Below are 18460 nucleotides of genomic sequence, written 5' to 3'. Positions count from 1 at the left end.
ACACCCTCCCTGAAACAAGATCCCCAGGAACAACAACCCTGAAACAGCCCCAAAAAAACTCTACTGAAAACAGCTCCCCCAGGAAAAGGCCCCCCCACCCTCCCTCCCTGAACCAGCCCCCCTCAGGAACAAGCCCTGCACATCCTCCCTGAAACAGCCCCCAAAACTTTTGCAAACAGCCAGCCTAGGCACAGCCCCCCCAAAAAAAACCCTCCCTGAAACAGAACCCCCAGGAACAACCCCAAAACACCCTCCCCAGAGTAGCCCGTCCAAGGAACAGCCCCGAAACAGCCACCCAAGCTGAGGTTACGTGAGTTTTTATTAAATTTTGCTTCCCCGCCCCACCAGCACGGGGCTTGGCAGTACCGTAAGGCAGTCGGTTAATAAGGCAACATGTGTGTGTCCCCCAAACCCCACATTGGGAAGGTCCTGGCAGCAGGGGCTCACTCCCATGGAGGAGCTGGGGTCACTTGGGAAAGTCATCAGCTCCTCCGTCACGGGTGCCGCTGGCATCATTCAGGAAGTTTCTCCCCCGGGTGCCCGTCGTCGGCACACGGTGGGTAGCGGTGCCATCTGAGAGCTGGGGCGGAGCCAAGGCAGCATCGGTGGGATGCTGCTGCTTCACTCCCCGTACCACAGCAGAAGGACTAGAAACACTTGTTTTTCCTCTTTAGTACAAAAGCTTGGGAAATCCTACGATGGCATGGGGTACAATTGGTTTTATTGCCATATTCTCAATAGAAAATTATATATATATATTATTATATATATTTTTTTTTTTAGAAAACAGGTTATCCACTGCAGATCCAGACAAGAATCAGTCACCTGACAGCCGGGAGCTGCCCGGGCTGCCTCAGTGATTAAGACACAGGTAGCACCCATCACACCTTATTTAAGCCCTGCCAGTCCCGTGTGAGCCTCAGGCTTTGTAGCTCAGCTCGGCGTTCATCTTCGTGTACATCTCATAAATTGCATCCAGAATGGGGGTGACCCTCGAGAGAAACTGATGAATCTTCTCTATGCTTTCTTCCTCTTTGACTTCTTTACCCTTCTCTAATGCCTTCAGCAAATCTGATTTGTATGGAAGAGCGTAGACTGAGCCCTATAAAAGAGGGGAAGAAGCTGTAAGGCTCCCGCAGACCCAAAGCTCTCCCCACGTGGCATGCAGGACCCTAGTCTGAGTTGTTCCCCTACGTCTCCGAGCATTCGGAGACCCTGCAGCATCATTCACGAATGCCACAGGGTCTCTGGATGCTCGGAGACAGCTGGGAACAATCTTGGGTATGGTGGCTGGACCCCTGGAGAAGCAGGGATGCACAGAGAGGGTCCCCTGGGAATATTGCTCCGAAAAAATCAGCAGCTTCCCATGTTTCCAAGCCCTTATTCCCCTAAAGCGCATCACTTCTCAGGGCAGCTAACGGAGCAGCTGGGCTTAAAGAAAAGCTGCTTTCCTCAGTGGGGATGCAAACTCTCACCATGAAGAGCTTCTGCAGCATCCAGCCATGGTACTTCTTCAGCGCAATCTCGTAAGCCTTCATGGCATTCACTCGGATGAGGTTCGGATGCTCCTCATCCTGCTCACCATCGGAGATGCTCTGCAGCAACACCAGCATGAACTTCAGGCCCCTGTGAGAAGAGCGGAGGTGTTGGGGTGGGAAAGGGGATGCTGCTAGGCCTCCCCTGTCCTGGCACATCCAGCCCCCCAAAAAACTTCACCGCCCTGGCAGCAAACCCCCCCTCACAGAGCTGATGCCTGTCCCTGCATGTTCCTCCCCGCGTAGCCAGCATGCCGGGCTGTGCTCCCCAAACCGCAACACCTCACGCTGCTCCAGCCAGCCCCAGCCCGAAGGGAGACCCACGGTCCCCGCAGCAGACTCCAACCAGCATTCCAACAAGCTCCCCACATGCCGGGACACAGCCTGGAGCAGCACCCAACGCCGTGAATCACCTTTTCAACCACATCAGCGCCAGTGTCGCGCCTGTCTTGGGCCAGGCTGAGCCATGCATCTCCTTCTCCACCTCCAGGATGTTCTGCAGAGTTTTGAACTTGGCAGGGTTGGAGTCATAAACCGCCCGGATTTTCTGAGGGCAGAGGAGGGAGGTTGGCTCCCAGGAGGTGCTGGGCAGAGCAGCAGCGGGTGGCACCGGAGAGCAGCCAGGCTGGTGCTCACCACTGCGGCGTGGGGAAACGTTGTGGTGCCTGCAGTGAGCACTGCGGCTGCTAAACGGTGCTTTTGTCAGGGAGCCCTTTAACAAACACAGGCGACCCAGCCGAGCTGCTGCTGAGCCCAAAAGCCCCCACGGGAAGCAAAAACCCAAAGGTTTTGCCTCTCTAGTCCCACAGCATCTCTGCCCAGGGGTTCACCCCCCCAAGCCCTCCTGCACCCCTTCCTACCTTGATATTTCCAGTCAGGTCTGCTTTGACGGGTGAGTAGACAATGGGAGCCCCCAGGCAATCTGTGGAAACAAGGAGGGAGGACAATTAACCATCAGGGGACACAGGAGACACCCCAAAGTGCTGTGTCATAACCAACAAGCTTCACCTTAACCCCAGCCAAGACGTGCCAGCTCCTCAGGCATTGCACATGACCAGGACGGCCATGCCTCCCGCTGTGGCCTCACCAGTGACCCTCCGACCCCTGGCTCCGGGACAGGGCCCTGGTGCCATGCTCTGGAGCAGCACGCCGGGCACAAGGACACTCTCTGCCCGTCCCCCAGCAGGCAGCCCCGTGTCCTGCCCGGCGAGTCCTGCCGGGAGCCGTCACACAATAGGCAACATTGTGGAGGGCAGCGGCCGGCGTGCCACGAGGGCAGCCATGCCGGCACACACCCACGGCCCCGACACGGGCTGAACGGCCACGGGTGGGATCCACGGGAGCTGCCTGCCCGGTGCCGTGCCTCCGGCCGGGGTGTACCAGGAGAAGGCAGCCAGGCTCGGCTGTGGTGGCGGCTCTGCCAGGGCGTGGGGCCCCCGGGACGGTGGGACGTTTCCCAATGGAGCTGCTCGGCGGGTTTGACGGGACCGTGATGCAACCCCGGCCCCGCCAGGCTGCTTCCCCGGGAGGTACCAGGCACCGGGAGCAGCTTGAGCCCGGGGTGAGCATCTACCGGGGGGTTGTTGGGTGGTCACACGCGGCCCAGAACGGGGGGAGCCCCCAGGAGCAAGCACCCAGGACCTGGGGGGCACCCAGGACCCGGGGAGAGGCTACCTGGGCCGGCGGGGCCCGAGGGCCCTCTGCTCGCACCTGGCCACAGCTGGGCGCGGCGGCGGGACCAGTCCCCGGTCGGGCCCTGCCGTAGCTCCCGCTCCCGCAGACGGCCGGCCCGGGCTCACCGAAGAATGGCGGCAGGTGCGCCACGGCCTCCAGGAAGGGCAGCGTCTCGATCTGCTTGTCGGCCGGCAGCGGCTTGAACTCGTGCTCCAGCAGCAGCGCCATGGCCCGGCCCCGGCTCCGCACCGGCCCCGCCGCCCAACCCGGCAGCGCGCTGCCCCGCCCCCGCCGCTCCAACCAATAGCCGCGCACCGCCCCCTTCCCACCTGCCAATCGGGGAGTGGGGGCGTGGACTAATAGGCGTGGGCAACGCGAGGGGCGGGGTCATGTTGTGCTCGGAGCTCCCGGGCTGCTGTCGGCGGCGGCCGGGCTGACCTCCCCGGCGCTGCTCACCGCTCCCCCCTCGGCCCGGTTCAGCCTCCCACTGCGGGCCCGGCCCGGCCCGATTCGGTTCAGTTCAGCCCAGCCCCCCACTGCGGGCCCGGCCCGGTGAGGACTGCCCGCGGGCCCTGCCGGGGCACCGGGACGTACACACTCACACCCCAGAGCATCCGCCGCCGGGGTTGTTTACGCCACCTGTTTACCTGCCCTGGCCGGGCGCCGCCTCCCGTTAATTATTTAAGGCCGATAAATTTTTCACGAGGAGCAGGGGCTCAGTGAGGCGGAGGAGATTCATTTCACACACCCGTGCGATAGGGCGGGGGGGGAACCTGACACCGACTCCCGGGGGGGCTGGGGGCGGAGGAAGGCCCAGCTGCCCGTGTAGGGGGGATATTTACTGGTGACAGGGCGCTAAACCCGGTGCTCTTACCGGTTAGACTGGAAGAACCGGTGGCGGGGCGATAGCGATCTGTGGCTGGGCGCTGGCACAGGTGGGGACCGGCCCCCCCCTCCCCCCCGAGCCGGTGCCCGGCCCCGGTGTGGCCCGGGTGAGCCTGGGCCGGTGCCGCTGCTAAGGGCGGCAGAGATAGCGCCAAACTTTGACCCACCTGAAATATTTACAGCGCCATAAATCCCCCGGCTGCCGTGAGCGTTAGCGCGGCGGAGCGCGGAGGTACCGCCGGGAGGCAGCGGGGGCTGCCCGCCCCCCCCACTCCGCCCCGCGCTGCGAGCGGCCGCCGCGCCGTTCTCGCGAAGCGCGTCGTGGCGTGTCCCTCGGCGGCGCCCGTAGCGTTGCCATGGCACCGGGCGGCCGCCGTTGGAACAGGGGGGCCAGCGATGGCGCTGAGGTGGGCGGCGCGGGGCCGGGCCCCGGAGCAATGGGCGGCCGAGCGGCGGCGGGAGCTGGAGGCGCGGAGCCGGCAGCAGTGGGAGTTGGCCAGCCGCTCCTTCGCTCGGGCTGCCATTTGCTGCGCCAGGCAGGCGCGGTGGAGCGCGCCGCGTGCCCTCCCGCCCAGGTACGGGCCGGGCCCCGGGGGGGCCGCGGTTGGGGGGAGGCCGGGCCGGGCCCCGGGAGGCCGCGGTTGGGGGGAGGCCGGGCCGGGCCCCGGGAGGCCGCGGTTGCGGGGAGGCCGGGCCGGGCCCCGGGAGGCCGCGGCTGGGGGGAGGCCGCGGCTGGGGGGAGGCCGCGCCGGGCCCCGGGAGACCAGGGTTGAATAGTAGGGCCTGGCCCCGGGAGGCTGGGGTTTTGGGGGGGCGGGCCGGGGTTGGGAGAGCCGGACCCTGGGAGGCCGGGGTTGGATGGGGGGGATGGGCTGCTCCCGGGAGGCCAGGCCTGGTCCCGGGACGCCGGGGCTGGGGGGAGGCCACGGTTAGGGAGAGGCCGGGCCCCGGGAGGCTGGGGTTTCGGGGGGGGCGGGCCAGGGTTGGGGGAGCCGGGCTCAGGTTGGATGATGGGGCCGGACGCCGGCAGGCGCTTCCCCCCCTGAGACGCCGGGTGTGTCGCAGCCCGGCGACGGTGCGGCGGGAGGCGGAGGAGGCGGCGGCGCGGCTGGAGCAGCGGCGGGCGCGGCTGCGGCGGCTGCTCGGCGAGGAGCGGGAGGCGCTGGCAGCGGAGCTGCGGGAGCGGCGGGGCGGCGGCCCGGGGGCCGCGGGGATGCGGCAGCGGTGCGAGGAGCTGCGAGCCAGCCGGGAGGAGCGGAGGAGGACGGTGAGGAGAGCGGCGGGGCCCGTCAGCTCTGCCGGGACAGGCCCCACAGCCCGGGGCTTGTTCCCCATCTCCCAGCAGTGAGCTGGCCACGGCTGCTCCCTTGCTTTAGGTGTGCCGGTTGCACTCGGGGGGGCTCAGCAGAAGACCCCACGCTGCATTTTTCAGCACTGGTGCTCTTAGCTAATGGCTGCTTTGGGAGGGTTTGGCGTGTGGGAGCTTTCTGTGGTCTGATAGAACCCAACTCTCATGTTTCCAGGTTGCTGAGCAGCTGCTGTACGAGCACTGGAAGAAAAACAACGCTGAGCTCTGTGAGGTGACGTTACTTTCTTTTTAGTCCCCTTTGCCTTGCACTTACTAAACCAGTTTTTAACTTGAAAAGCATCATATATCTGCTGTTGGCATACATCTTGGATCATGGCAATTGTCCCAAGTTCTTATAGGCAAAAGGCAAAGAGTGAAATGGTTTAACTGTGAAAGAAGTCCTCCCAAAGCTGCTATTTTTTTAAATCAGTCAGAAGGCTGTTCTGGTGCAGAGCAGGTTTTCAGTGCCCATGATATAAATACCTCAGGTGCTTTTTAAATCTACCTGCTCATCCATGGTGCCCTAGCCGCCATAGCTCTTATTTTGGTGTCACTGTAGTGCTTCCCAGAACTGGTGTGTGACATTGGCCCTCATCTTGGAGACCTGGTGGGCACCAAGGGCACCCAGAAACGTGCCTCTGCAGAGGCAGATCCTGTTTGGACTTTGGGGCTACAGCTGGACCAGATGCTGCTCCAGAAAGTCCAGTAAATCCTGGGGGACAGGAGAGCCTTTAGCACTAATGGCAGTGCCACGACTGTTGTCTACAGGTGGAGTCGGACCTGCACAGGAAGCATGTGACAGAGGCTTGGGGTGATCAGCTAATCCAAAAAGCCAAGGTATGCTGGCGTAGCCCAGGTGTTACGGGTCACTAGGGCCAGCTCCTGAAACGCATGAATATGTAGAAGTGTGTTTTGACCTGGCTGGCAGCCAGCCTGCTTTTCTGTACAGGCATAGCTCGAATGTGGAAGGAATAGGAACTGGCTGTTTGTTCGTTTCCTCATATCAGTCTTGAAGCAAATAATGAGATCACTGTGCTCATGCACGTGATGGGGAGTTCCAGTGTCCACAGAATGACTGGAGCTAACAGGAAGGATGCTTTTTAACGAAGCCATGGGGTACACGCTATCTGCCTCTTAGAAAATCCAGTGCTGTCGGCTGTGGGATTCAGTGTGGCACTGGGCGCTCGTCTAACTGATGGTGAACTGCAGTGCAGAGCCAGTGCAAAGCTGCAAGAGCTCACTATTGAATATTCACGTACTAGATATGGGAATACAGCGATTTTGGTGTGAAAGAATAATAAAGGCCTTCAAATACACATTTCAGAGTTAACTAAAACAATCATCTAGGTTGTAATAGGAAAATCTGAATGTATTTGTGAGACCACCTGTGCTTAGCATCACATCTGTGCAGGGTCCTGTGTAGAGACTGATGGCCATTTCCAGGCAATGGTCAGTTTTGTTTTGTCCTTGTGTTCCTTCCTAGCGTGTTTTGTTCCGTGTTTTCCCAATTCATGTCAGCTGGCAGGCGTTTGATTTATGGTTTTCCTGAGCCAGAGGCTGTTTCTTTGCATTAGACTAACCTTAAATGCTGTGTTTTCTTTTGGTTTGGAAAGCAAGAAGCAACCGAACTTGAAGAGAAAAAACGTTATGAAAATCAGTATGAACGTGCACGAAGGGAAGCGCTGGAAAGAATGAGCCAAGAGAAAGAGAAGCGTCGGCTGGAAGAGAAGAAGCAAGCGGAGATGTTGCTTCAACAAATAGAAGAACTGAAATTACAGGAGACAGAGGTAATCTTTAGTTTCTCCTCATTTGAGAAGAAAATTAATTATTTCACTTGGAAATACAGCAACACTGACCTGACCTGACCTCTTCCCTCTAGATTTCTGCTAGGTTAAACCTGGAACAAAGTTAGCTGTGACATAATTTATGTTAGTGTTGTAGACCCCTCCCCTGAACACTGGTGTATTAACTGAATTCTGGTAGCTTGTTTGCTCCTCTGGAAACGTGAGCACCCCTTTGTGCATCACCAGATGAGAAACAGATTTGTAGAAACTTCTGAGTGTGACAAGTTCAGGTCCAAGGCTTTGTCAGCTGGAGCTCCTCACAGTGTGCCTTGTGCTGTGAGCCACCGAGACACAAATTAAATTAATGTGGAGTATTTACTGCAGTGAGGATTTTGACTCTTGCAGAGGAGCAGAATGGGGTGCAAACTGTGGTACAAACATGCTTTCTGGGATGTCCTAGGTCTCTGACAAGACTCTTTCTTTGTTGTTGTTTTATTTCAGGCAAAAAAGCTGAAAAAAGAACAAGAGAATTTATTAAAGCAGCAGTGGGAGCTGGAGAACTTGGAGGAAGAAAGGAAACAAATGGAAGAGCGCCAGAAGAAGAAAGAGCTTGGGTATGAGATCGAGTGTAGCTTGTTTCCACAGGGCTTGGTTAGAACCTGTTCCTGTATCTGCCATAGTACTTGTGGCACAAGGAGATAGTTCAGATAGCAGCACTGGGTTGTAAATGTTTGGGTTTTGATGGAAGTGCCCAGAACAGCCAATGAGCAAGCTCATTGGTGCTGTCACTTCTTTTTGTTCGTGTTAGTGGTAGCAAGTACCTCTGTTGCCTGTAAGTTCCATTGTCATAGATGTACCTTCTGCTGGTGTATAACTTAGGGCTTTGGAGTCAGTTTGAATGTTTTCTTTTTTCTCCTTCAGTCGCTTTTTGAGGCATCAGTGCCATGCCCAGTTAAAGAGACGAGCTCAGCAGATACAGGAGGAGCTGGTAAGAGAAAGTACCCCTTGATTTATACGTTACAGATACTGTGCGCTGAAAAAACTTGGTCTTTGTGTTTCATTTATGTGCCTGCCTCATGCCTACGGATAATTAATTAGGAAGCCCCTTCCAGCTTGTGAACGGGGCTGGAGCAAAGGGACCATGAGGAAGCCAGCAGACTGAGTGTCTTGCTGAGCACGCACTCGACACTGTCACCAGTAATTTGTAGAGTAGCCCTCCACTCAGGCTGGATAGTTGCTAATCTTGCTGAATAGTTCTTAATCTTGTGGTTTTTCTCAAGGAGATAGACAGGCAAATCTTGTTAGCCCTCCTCGAGAAAGAAGATGAGGATCAGCACCGCCAGTCTGCGCGACGAGAACGAGCTATTGCAGATGTCGCATGGATGAAACACGTCATTGAGGAACAGCTCCAGTTAGAAAAACAGAGGGAAGCAGAGCTAGAGACTTTCTTCAGGTGGGTCTGCCCACTTCTGAACATCATCTAAAGAGACCACATGCGCTGAGTGTTCCTGCCTGGTTGGCAGAGCTCCATTTGTGTTAAATCTGAGTGGGCATTAGGAAGCATTGACTGGTTGGCCTTGCAGTTCTGGAAATGCTGCAGTAGAAGTGAGCTCTGCCCCTTCAGTCCATGTGCAGAGTACCATGATAGGTGCTCAGCCTGCCACCACAGACAGACCTGAAGCTTTTCTGCCAGGGCAGAATCAAAATCTGAGGCTGTTTTTCAACTACCTCAGCCCAAGATCTAGTCCATAATTTTGCATTAGCTCTAATGCAACAGCTTCAGTAACAAAAAAAAGGTAGTAATACAAAGATGGCAAGAAAGACCTTTTAGTTCCAGCTACTTTGTAACCAACTTTCAATGATTCCGCATTACTGATGCCGAAGGGTTTAGTTTAGTGACTCCAAAACCTGCGGTTTCCTTCTGTGTCTGGGGGCCTGTATGTAGATAAAATCTGCCTCAGGTTCCTCATTCAGGTTCTACTTACACTCTCCCCAGCGCACAGAGCATCTAGGTTGGTGACAGGACGGTGCATGCTACCATCAAGTTTTAGTTCAAAGGCTTTGTTGCAGAGGAAAGATTTGCAAAATTTTCAGCTTTTCCAGCAAAACCCTAAACTACTGATTCCCTGCGTGAAGTAATAGCCTTGTTAAGAGGCAGGCTTCCTCCCAAGGCTCTGCCGTGGGTGTGGCAGATTGGTGCATCCAAGAAGTGCTGCTGCAAACCAGCATTTCCTTCAGTGAGTCACCTTCTGCTCTTTGGTAATGGGAAGATCAGAGCAGTTCTCTGAAATAAGCACCGGTGGGGCAGATACACTAGCTGCCGGCCATCAAATCTGAAGAGAAATGCAAGTGCTTCTCTGAAGCGCAGGGTAGCTCGCCTATGCCCATGGAGTATACAGGGTTTTTTTAAACTATATTCTTCCTCTCTCCTTTAGAGAAGAAGCTAAAAAAGTGTGGGAGAAAAGGGAAGAAGAATGGGGAAGAGAGAAGGCAGCCAGAGACCGCCTGATGAATGAGGTGATGACCTTTTTTGATTAGGTGCCTCTCTTGGTTCGATGAAGCCACTGTTCCAGCTGTAACCCTCCACCCTCCAGAGGGTTACAGCCTTCAGCAACCAGGGCAGAATTTTTTCTGCTTGTCTGATGCGTTTTCTGAGAACAGTTTAACCATCTGCACTGAGATTTCCCCAGTTTTGCTTCTGAGGCTGGACCCTTTCTTGACTTAATGTCTCCTTTAATCCTCTCGCTTCACAAAGGTCCTTGCAGGCAGACAGCGCCAGATCCAAGAGAAGATGGAGTTAAACAGACGAGCCCAAGAAGAGTCTATAAAGTATCGAGAGCAGCTGATTAAAGAACTTGAAGAGGCAAAAGAACTGATTAGGCGAGAGAAGGAGCAGGAGGAGGAACTGAAGACAGCCTGCAGGCAGGAGTTGGAGGCGCAGGTATGGCACGTTTTCCAGATGTGCACCCAGCTGTTGAACAGTGGTCTGTGTCTGATCTTGCTGTAACAGCCCTGTCTTCTCTGTGCTCAGATGACAGAACGCCACCTACAAGAACAGGAGGAGGAGCGGTGCCGGAGGGAGGAGGAAGAAGAGGAGAGATCAGCCAGGCAGCGCTATGAGGAGTTAGTGCAGCAGGAGGCCAAGCGCATGGCTGAGCAAGGCTATCGCAGCAGGGTAGGTACCGGCAGTAAGGGGAAGCCTGTACATCTGGCACACCCCGACATGCGAGCCCAGGGAGGAGGAGGGCAGCGGCATCACCCAAACACAATTCTCAGTGTTTCTAAATCTGCACCTTAGTTGCCACACAGCACTTGGGCAGAACACTGGGCCTTCCTGCCCCGGTGCCATTTCTAACAGAGCTCTGCAGTTCTTACGAAGTGCTTTTCTCTTTTGCTGATATGGATGCTTTAGGTCCGAATTTCTAAATAATTTTTGAGGCAGACATGTTGCTACTGCCTCAGATGTTATTCCAATAATTTTCAGCATTATCAGCTGCATTCATGCAGTTGGTACAGTGCATCTCAGGTGCCCAATGTCTTCTGTTGTGCTTTGTCTAGCTCTAAAAATGAAGATTAATTTGGGTAACCCTACCTAAACCACCTGCCCAGCCGATTGTATTCTGCATACTAAAATACAGGCTACTCTACAGAGTCACTCACACATCTGTCATTTATTAGACGGTAGCTACTAAAGTCAGGGAAGGCTGGAAGGAGGTTGTTACTACCTTAAAGTATCATACTGATGCCTTTTCTTGGAAGATACTCTGACCTTGGCAAAGTACCCCCTTTGCATGCTGAATAGCAGGTCTAGGGAAGTTTAATTCTAGAGCCCGTAACGCAGTTACTGTCTTTGTTTTGACCCTGTTAGCTCTACAGTTACCCAAAGGCAGCATGGACCTGAGGATTCTTGTCCTTTGCACCTGAGGAAGGAGCACTAAATGCAGTTGCAGACTACAGAAAGAAAACTTTTGAAGAGTCAAGGAACTCTTGAAATTAATGGTGGCTTTGGAATAGTCTACAACAATGCCGAGACGCAACACAGTGCATTTGTGAAAATATTTAGCTGTAGCCCAGCTGAACGCAAGAGCAAACTTCTACTGGCTGCAAGACCGTGGAGGTATGAACATCCTTGGAGGACTGCATTGCTTCACTTTCTCCATGTTCAGGAGTTGTGATGTATTTCAGTACGTGCTACCCTGGGGCAACACAGCAAATACATGAGACCTTTGGAGCTAAATCAGGAAAGAATCTGTGCCTCCTGTGGAACACAAACTATAAACTGCTCTGCACTGCATTTGCTACTTAAATGTCAGCCTCCCACCTCTGAGAAGGTGGCTTTTAGGAGTCAATCCATAATGCACACTGCACTGGATAGGTGACGTGCTGCAGCAGTAATTCTTAACGTGTCCAGTTCCTATCCATAAGGTGCTGAAGACTTCATTAAATGTTGTGTTTAACTTGTTTCATAAATAATAATTGCAACCTGCACAACCATTTGTTTCTTTACATAAGCAATGTGCAACAAGAGGAGGGAAGGGGAGTTGTAGTTGATGACTGCACTTGATTCCTTGCTATTATCATCAGCAACTGCAGCTTAAAGTCAGTCCATGTGCTTTAGCTGGTGTGTCGGGTCCTGTCACAGGGACAGGCCCCATCTCAGCACCACGTGCTTTACTTGACTATAAAGAAAAGATCTAGGAAAAGGTTTCCAGAGTACCAGCAGTCAAATAAGCTCAAGTAACTTCCCATACCAAAAGGGTTTTAGCATTTTATAGTAATACTGTAAACAAAAGATTAAGTAAAAATATTGTACAGACAGAATGACACTGATAAATACAAGTTTTGGAAAAAGGCAAAAAAATGTTTACTTTCCTATGCAGCATTTTGTAAAGAAAGAGCAAGTTTGTTTACAGGGGGGAAAAAGATGAGATCTAGGCATAAAAGGAAAACCCCACCTTTGTTATTTCAGGTGTTATAAAGCTCCTGACCAGCACTGCTGTATGATCTGAGAGCTAGTCTATTTACTACTGTTCACTTCCACCCTTGGTTTTGAACCACTCTGCCCGTTTACAAAAAGAGCTGATGCAGCACATCAGCATGTGCTCAGACCATGTCCTGTTTCACTAAGAACATCAGAAAAATCACTTCTCTTGCGCCACAGTCACTGTGGTTCTGGAGTGGTGATGCAGAAATGCTGTTTAAAGTAAGAGTGGGAAATCAATTGTGGGTTGGCCTTGCTTTTATAGCTAAATGGTTGATTTTACAAAATCTGGAGCTAGCATAGCTGGAACAAGGGCTTGCTGTTACCAAAGTGTCTGTTTGTTTTGGTACAGAGGCAAGTTTAAACAACTGATAAAACATAATTCAGTGTTACCCTACTTTACCTGGTTTCCAAAGTGTATTAAAGAAAAGCATACAGTGGTGTCCCGTTTACAAATACCATGCGCTGCCTTTCAATGATGCCAATTTAAGGAAGAGTTCCTAGAAGGTGATCAATGTATTTAAGTGCCAGTAGCATAATTTTGAAGCAGGTTTTACAAGTGTCTTCTGTAGTTTTAATCCCAGCCTGTCTGTGTTCCTGTGAGTTGAGAGACAGTTCTGGAATTCAGAAATGCAGAAAGGAAATAAGAAACCCCACAAGGAAGAACACTAATTTACTGGGTTGTCATCTGCTCTCTCCATTCCTTTACTCCCTTAAACTTGCACTACTTTTCTGAAAGGGAGCTAATGACAACATAGAAGAATCCAACAGTGTTATGGGACTCTGTGTGTGTTTCTATGTATATATAAACACACACTGATTTGAGAAGGAACTAACCACTGAACTTTAGTTCGTTTGTTCACCTGAGGTTTTTCACCAGCAAACCTGGAAGAAGAGTTTATGGGTTTGGCAGACTACAGCCCTGTTTGGGGAAGAGCAGATAGCCATTTCTGACACAAACATTCCTGTCAAATAAACCTGCTTAATCAACTGCTGCCATGTCACAGCTCCTGCAGTTTCCTAACTTTGCTCTTGACTACAAGACCGCTCTAAAGTCTTGCTGTGGCCAGCTCCTTGAAAATGACAACACGCTTCCAAATGCAACACAGGCAGAGGCAAAAATTAGTGATTTCCCCCCACCCCCATGGAATTTAAGACTCCCCCAAACCCTCTCATTTTTGAAATTACGGACTGACACATTTTTTGGAAGTTTTTTGCACTGTTATGCACATGAAAAAACCTGAAACACTGATGTTTTTTACCCATCTACCTTTCTGACAGGCAGCCTTGTGTGGGTTACTCCATATGTAGCTTGTAAAATTTTGAAAGATTTGCGTAAAACTTACTAGGTAGAAGAAATCTTTTCACATTTGGATATGTTGAGGTACAGAGGTTATATGATATGGCAGACGTAGCTGCTTTTGCACTGGCACTCTTCTAAATGCCTTTTTTGTGTTTTTAATCATCACAGAATTTAGCGAAATTGCATCTTGAATTACTGAACAATGCTGCTACAAACAAGACTGTGCCTTGAAGATGACAAAAAATTCCGTAGGAAACTTAAGAATGAATTATTAAATCTGAAACAAAAGATAATATTTTAACCACTAATGCCCTAAAGTAACATCAAACATATATTAATGGCATAGTGACAACTAAAAGAAATAACTACTAAGCTTCAAATTCCTTCCAAAACAGGTAAAGTGACAAAGACCGTGTACAGTTACATGTAACAAGCTTCGATGCCCACAACTACCACTGTTTTAGCAGACTAAAAACATATTATTGCACAACAGTTGATATGGGAACAGATAATATTCGGCTTGTACTCCATTATCAGGACTACAACCTTCTTCCTGGTGGTTAGCAGTTATAATGCCAGAGCCTTCAGAGCCTGTTTCGCTGCAGGTTTCTCGGACAGCAGCATCACAGCGCAGGAGGCTCCAGGACAGACAAACCAGAGGTGAGATTCTGCCCTCTGATACCTGCAGCTGACTTCAGCAGGAGTTTTGCAAGCAATATCTGAAAGCAGAACGTGGCCCCAAGGAAACATCTAGCAAGAGCTTGATACAACGCTGGTACGTGATATGGGCTCAATAGCTAATTGCAACATGCTATTATCTGTAACTAAACTGGCAACACAGGCACAAAATAAGGCAGTGGGTTAAATTAATCATAAAATTGTTAGAAAACATGCAAAAATAATACTGAGGTGTTTTTTTTTAAAAAAAAAGTTTCTTGCCCCTTTACTTTTTCTAATAAAAATTTGAATAGTTCCAACCTGTATTTGAAATCCAACCTTTAAAAAACAAGACTAAAAAGCCAAGTGCGACTCAGTTGTTGTTCTCTTTGGTTGTGATGGTAACCAGCTGTTTAGCAGCCTTGGCGATGTCGTAAGCGCACTGGATAACTTGCTGCGTGACCAGCTGGATGTCTGTCGTAGGGCAGGTCTCCACGGGAAGGGTTTTTTTGCACTCGGATTGGAGTCTGTAGGCACTAGATGTCAGCAGACGCAAAGAAGTCCTTACCAGTTCAGATTTGGGTTTCTGGGAAAGGGAAGGAGAAGTTGAACTAGACAGAACAACAAAATCATTTCAGGGTCGTTTTTAATTAGCTGGTACTGATGTTCTTTAATACGGGACATCTGCTGCTAGAGCCCAGCTTTCTGCACAGACTTCCCTGGGCTGTAGGAGACGTTACAAGCCATCGCTGCTGCAGAGACGTGGGGTAGGGGCGGATGAAACATGTTCACGGAATTTCTCCTCCCTCATTCTCAGGGACATTTCAAACCGCTGCCAGGCAGCACACAGGGAATACTGCTTCGTGCTCTCTCATTTAGGAAGTTGTCATACAGATTTTCTAGTGCCCATTTACTGCTACCCAGCCCATGTCCTGGCTGACATCAGGGTAAGGCATGCACAAAGCAATCTGTTCAGGCAGACACAACAGCACTAGATTTTCCTCGCAGTTTTGTAGAGGTAGATAAGACTTTATAAAAACTTAAACTCGTGGACATTTCACTCCCTAAACTTGCTGTGAAGAAACCGGTCGCTTTGGTAGATGGGTAACAAATCTAAACATACCTGCAAGTAAGAAATCCAGGCAACAGCACTCAAAAGGGAGACTAGGGGGTGATGAGCCTAGCAAAATTTCCATATAACCACATGACTCCTCAGGCTAGATGCAAGTAGCCTCCAGTTTTGGAGGAACTGCGTGCAATTCCGAAGAGTGTCAAGTTCAAGAGTAACGTTAAAGGCCTGGATTCATACATTAGCATGCTAATAAATACAAAGATGCAAGATGTGACAAAAACACCTAGTCATTTCTCCCTACCTTTGGCTTTTGGTTTTCATTTACCGAAGGGAAATCTACTAATAAGGAATGAGGCCAAAAACATCTTAATGCTGGAAGGTACTTACTTTTGGGAACAAGGCTGCCATTTCCGTTACTGCCACGTGTATTCTCTCGGAGCATGGTATATAGCTGCAAAAAGACACAAGGTATTATTCATGATGTAAAGACTCCCTTTCCTCTTTCATTTTACTAGTCGGTGGCTATTATCCTAAAAATAACTGATTAACAAACCCCCCATATGTATTCTAAAAATGTCATTGTAGGCTGCACTGAAGGCATCTGAAGTAGCTAGTGCAACCCACAATATGGTGACTGAATAGAGTCTCCTCAGCATTCCCCAGCATACTGCAGGCACAACGTGTATATAACTATGCAACTTCAGAAAAAGCAAGAACTTAACCAATAATGCAAAATTATTTCTTAAGTTTTCATTATTCTTCAAAGTTTGTTTAAAGGAATAACTGTCCACACCTATAATACCAAACATTGTCAGAAAACGTAATTTTTTAATGCAATTATGGAAACACGTCTGTGAATATTAATCACACATTAATTCATACACACGCATTTCCTAGCCTCCCCCCCTGCCCAACTACTCAAATGCTAGAATTCATCTCCAAGTTGTACAGAAAACTGCTCAGCTCGTTCTGTTTGGTGTATGCACGATGACATATTATTATGTGTGGGACAGCATGCTCAAGCACACTGGTTCATGTAAGTCAGGCACAAAGTAAGATTCTGCAGCTTGCAAATATTTAAACAGAATCTAGTGATACAGAGGTGCTTTGGAAAAAAAGCAACTTTTTTTTTTTCCCCTCAGTGCAGTGTCGATGATCAAAAGCAGATTAAAAAAACCCCACTTTGTATGTGGGATTCTAAATAAGTAGATTAACTTGCTGCCATTTTGGGACAATTGCTATGCGTTTGTTTTGAAAGAGCTTTCTCTGTACAGCAAGACTATAAAATCAGACTACTAAAAGAAAAGTTTTTAAACTGCTAAGGATCTAAGCAGCTGAAGGTATCTAGTGATCTCAGAAGCACAGCTGAAAAAAACCAAGGGTGTTTCAATGGATTTTATGTTTCAGAGTTGAATTCTGTCCATCCAAACTTAAAAGTAATTTGACAGTCAAGAGTTGGTATTTATAGGACTGTCTTGTCTACACCTCTAAAGTAACACAATTTTCCTGCACTACTTTTCCATGTGCAAGTTAAAGTAGAAACCTTTAAAAAAACCACTTTGTACCTAAGTTACCAAAAAAAACTATGTTCAAAACACTTAGCAAGACCTGAAGTCTGACCTCTGTAAGCTTTTCACCCATCAGTTCTCAGCCACTCTGAGCAATCCCTGTAACAAACATGCCTCTCTGGGTCAGCAGCCAGGCTGGAAGCTTTTGTTTGCTGCAGAGATGCATGCTGAGGACACACCTTGGTTCCAAGGAGATTTATTTACATCTTTGTATCAGTTCAAGCCAGGAATGCAGCATCATGCATATATTTCCTTTTTCTCATTTCACAAACTGGAAGGCTAGACACCTACTGAGAATGGGGCATGCCAAACTTTCAGTACATAATTCACACCTCGCTGTTTTGGTTAAGTTTAACTAAAGGTAAAACATCACATGAAGGTAACTTAACACCAAGATGCCTTCTTGGATTAATTTATACGCAGTAAACAGACAATGCACAATTCTTATACAGCAGCTTACAGATACATGCATCTCCAAACTACTTTCAGTGTGTGAGTTTTAGGTGGAATATTCAGTAATTCTGCTGAGTTAGCTAATTGGCAGATTTGGTCCTCATAGATTTCACTCCTGATTTATACCAAATGAAAATGGGTCTGTTCAAAATAGACCTTGAAGCTATTTACCATAAGCTGCTGTGAAGTGCTGTGTTAGTGTGGTCTGTCAAAAATCTGTTTTCAAAAGACTCCTTTTTATGCTTCAAAGGCTCAATTTTAGCATAAGTTAGTTAACATGATTCAATCTTAAGCAAGAAAATCTCAAAAATCACAAAGCAACAGCATTCGAGAAAAGTATTCAGCATCTGTAGATTATGGTAGATCATTGCCCTTTCAAGCAAAAAGAAACCCCAACCCTGGTTATTATTTATGCAGTCATCTTGCAACACCAAAGGTGCAAAAGTAGGTCACTTGCAAATTCACTGAGAAAGACACAACACACTGGGGTCATTTTGGCAATGCAGGAAAATTGCTTTAAAAAGGAGTATTTCCCTTTGTCTCAAATCACAAGTTCTTCCAAATAAACTAGAAGTCAAGTCTTCCAAGTTCACTGTCATTCCCATTCTGCTACCGAGTTAACAATTAATTTGCTCCCTGAAAGCCACACTGAACAGTACTTTACCTCATTAAAAAGCCAGTTTGCTGATTAAACCCTTCACTAACAAGGCAGAGAAAGAGCCCTAAGAATAACTTGAATGAAAGAGACCAAGATTAATGACAGGTATTTCATAATATGTTCTCTAGGTTAGCTGCAAAGTTTACAGCGTGTCTTGGAGGACTGGCTTTATTTTATAGTCTAAACACTCACTGTAAGCTTGTGAAATAAGCTGTTGAGTTTACACACATTCCAGTAAGACATCAGGAAGACATTCAAGTAGTGACATCTTGGAAAAAAAAATAATATTCCATCATTAGCAGTAACTTGTGGTAACCTCTTCCTCCAGTCCTGATATTCGTCACTGGCAATAACTCCTGGGGTTAGAACTTGGGAAGTTCCATTTCAAAGAACACCTCACTTATATTTCATTTTTATTTTAGACAGTAAATATTTTGGTCAGGTTGGAAGATACTATATAAACACACATCTTTTTTCATTGATTCAAGATACAAATGATCTCATTTGACACGCCAGCTGTATAAACAGTCGAGGGCCAAAGC

The 18460-nt window shown here is 49.6% G+C and overlaps 3 protein-coding genes across 11 annotated transcripts in view; 1 reads left to right on the top strand and 2 right to left on the bottom strand.

Moving 5' to 3' along the window:
• Positions 1-301: 301 nt before the first annotated feature.
• Positions 302-3490, bottom strand: LOC121094267 (glycolipid transfer protein). The gene is made up of 5 exons (XM_040607639.1): positions 3335-3490; positions 2396-2457; positions 1949-2082; positions 1476-1626; positions 302-1102 (listed from the first exon to the last, which is right to left on the bottom strand). Exons 1-5 carry the CDS (start codon positions 3435-3437, stop codon positions 920-922), a joined length of 633 nt encoding a protein of 210 aa, XP_040463573.1. The 5' UTR covers positions 3438-3490; the 3' UTR covers positions 302-919.
• A 940-nt stretch (positions 3491-4430) lies between these two features.
• Positions 4431-12143, top strand: LOC121094259 (trichoplein keratin filament binding). The gene is made up of 12 exons (XM_040607628.1): positions 4431-4669; positions 5160-5361; positions 5618-5674; positions 6211-6279; positions 7056-7229; positions 7728-7840; positions 8148-8214; positions 8507-8679; positions 9662-9743; positions 9982-10167; positions 10258-10401; positions 11095-12143. The coding sequence occupies exons 1-12, from the start codon at positions 4491-4493 to the stop codon at positions 11125-11127; spliced, it is 1479 nt and encodes a 492-aa protein (XP_040463562.1). The 5' UTR covers positions 4431-4490; the 3' UTR covers positions 11128-12143.
• The window catches only part of GIT2 (GIT ArfGAP 2), a 33943-nt gene continuing 27451 nt past the window's right edge, over positions 11969-18460 (bottom strand). For 8 of the 9 annotated variants that reach the window (XM_040607587.1, XM_040607553.1, XM_040607526.1 and 5 more), the window contains 2 exons: positions 15627-15690; positions 11969-14753 (listed from right to left, as the gene is read on the bottom strand). In XM_040607587.1, the coding sequence (XP_040463521.1) occupies positions 14541-14753; positions 15627-15690 (277 nt within the window). In that variant the 3' untranslated portion in view covers positions 11969-14540. Of the gene's footprint in view, positions 14754-15622; positions 15691-18460 lie in introns of all 9 variants that reach the window. The other variant, XM_040607580.1, reaches the window with a different exon arrangement.

The sequence above is a fragment of the Falco naumanni genome, chromosome 1 (genome assembly GCF_017639655.2).
Source record: "Falco naumanni isolate bFalNau1 chromosome 1, bFalNau1.pat, whole genome shotgun sequence".
Taxonomy (NCBI): domain Eukaryota; kingdom Metazoa; phylum Chordata; class Aves; order Falconiformes; family Falconidae; genus Falco; species Falco naumanni.
Note: the sequence above shows the minus strand (reverse complement) of the source record. Positions and strands in the feature narration are given on the sequence as shown.

Excerpts from the sequence above, each read along its gene's own strand:
- LOC121094259 (XM_040607628.1), top strand. The coding sequence starts at position 4,491 with ATGGCGCTGAGGTGGGCGGCGCGGGGCCGGGCCCCGGAGCAATGGGCG. Across the intron at positions 5,675-6,210 it reads ACAACGCTGAGCTCTGTGAG|GTGGAGTCGGACCTGCACAG; the intron begins GTGACGTTACTT and ends TGTTGTCTACAG. Across the intron at positions 10,168-10,257 it reads GGCAGGAGTTGGAGGCGCAG|ATGACAGAACGCCACCTACA; the intron begins GTATGGCACGTT and ends CTCTGTGCTCAG.
- LOC121094267 (XM_040607639.1), bottom strand. The coding sequence starts at position 3,437 with ATGGCGCTGCTGCTGGAGCACGAGTTCAAGCCGCTGCCGGCCGACAAG. Across the intron at positions 2,083-2,395 it reads ACCTGACTGGAAATATCAAG|AAAATCCGGGCGGTTTATGA; the intron begins GTAGGAAGGGGT and ends CTCTGCCCTCAG. Across the intron at positions 1,103-1,475 it reads TGCTGCAGAAGCTCTTCATG|GGCTCAGTCTACGCTCTTCC; the intron begins GTGAGAGTTTGC and ends CCTCTTTTATAG.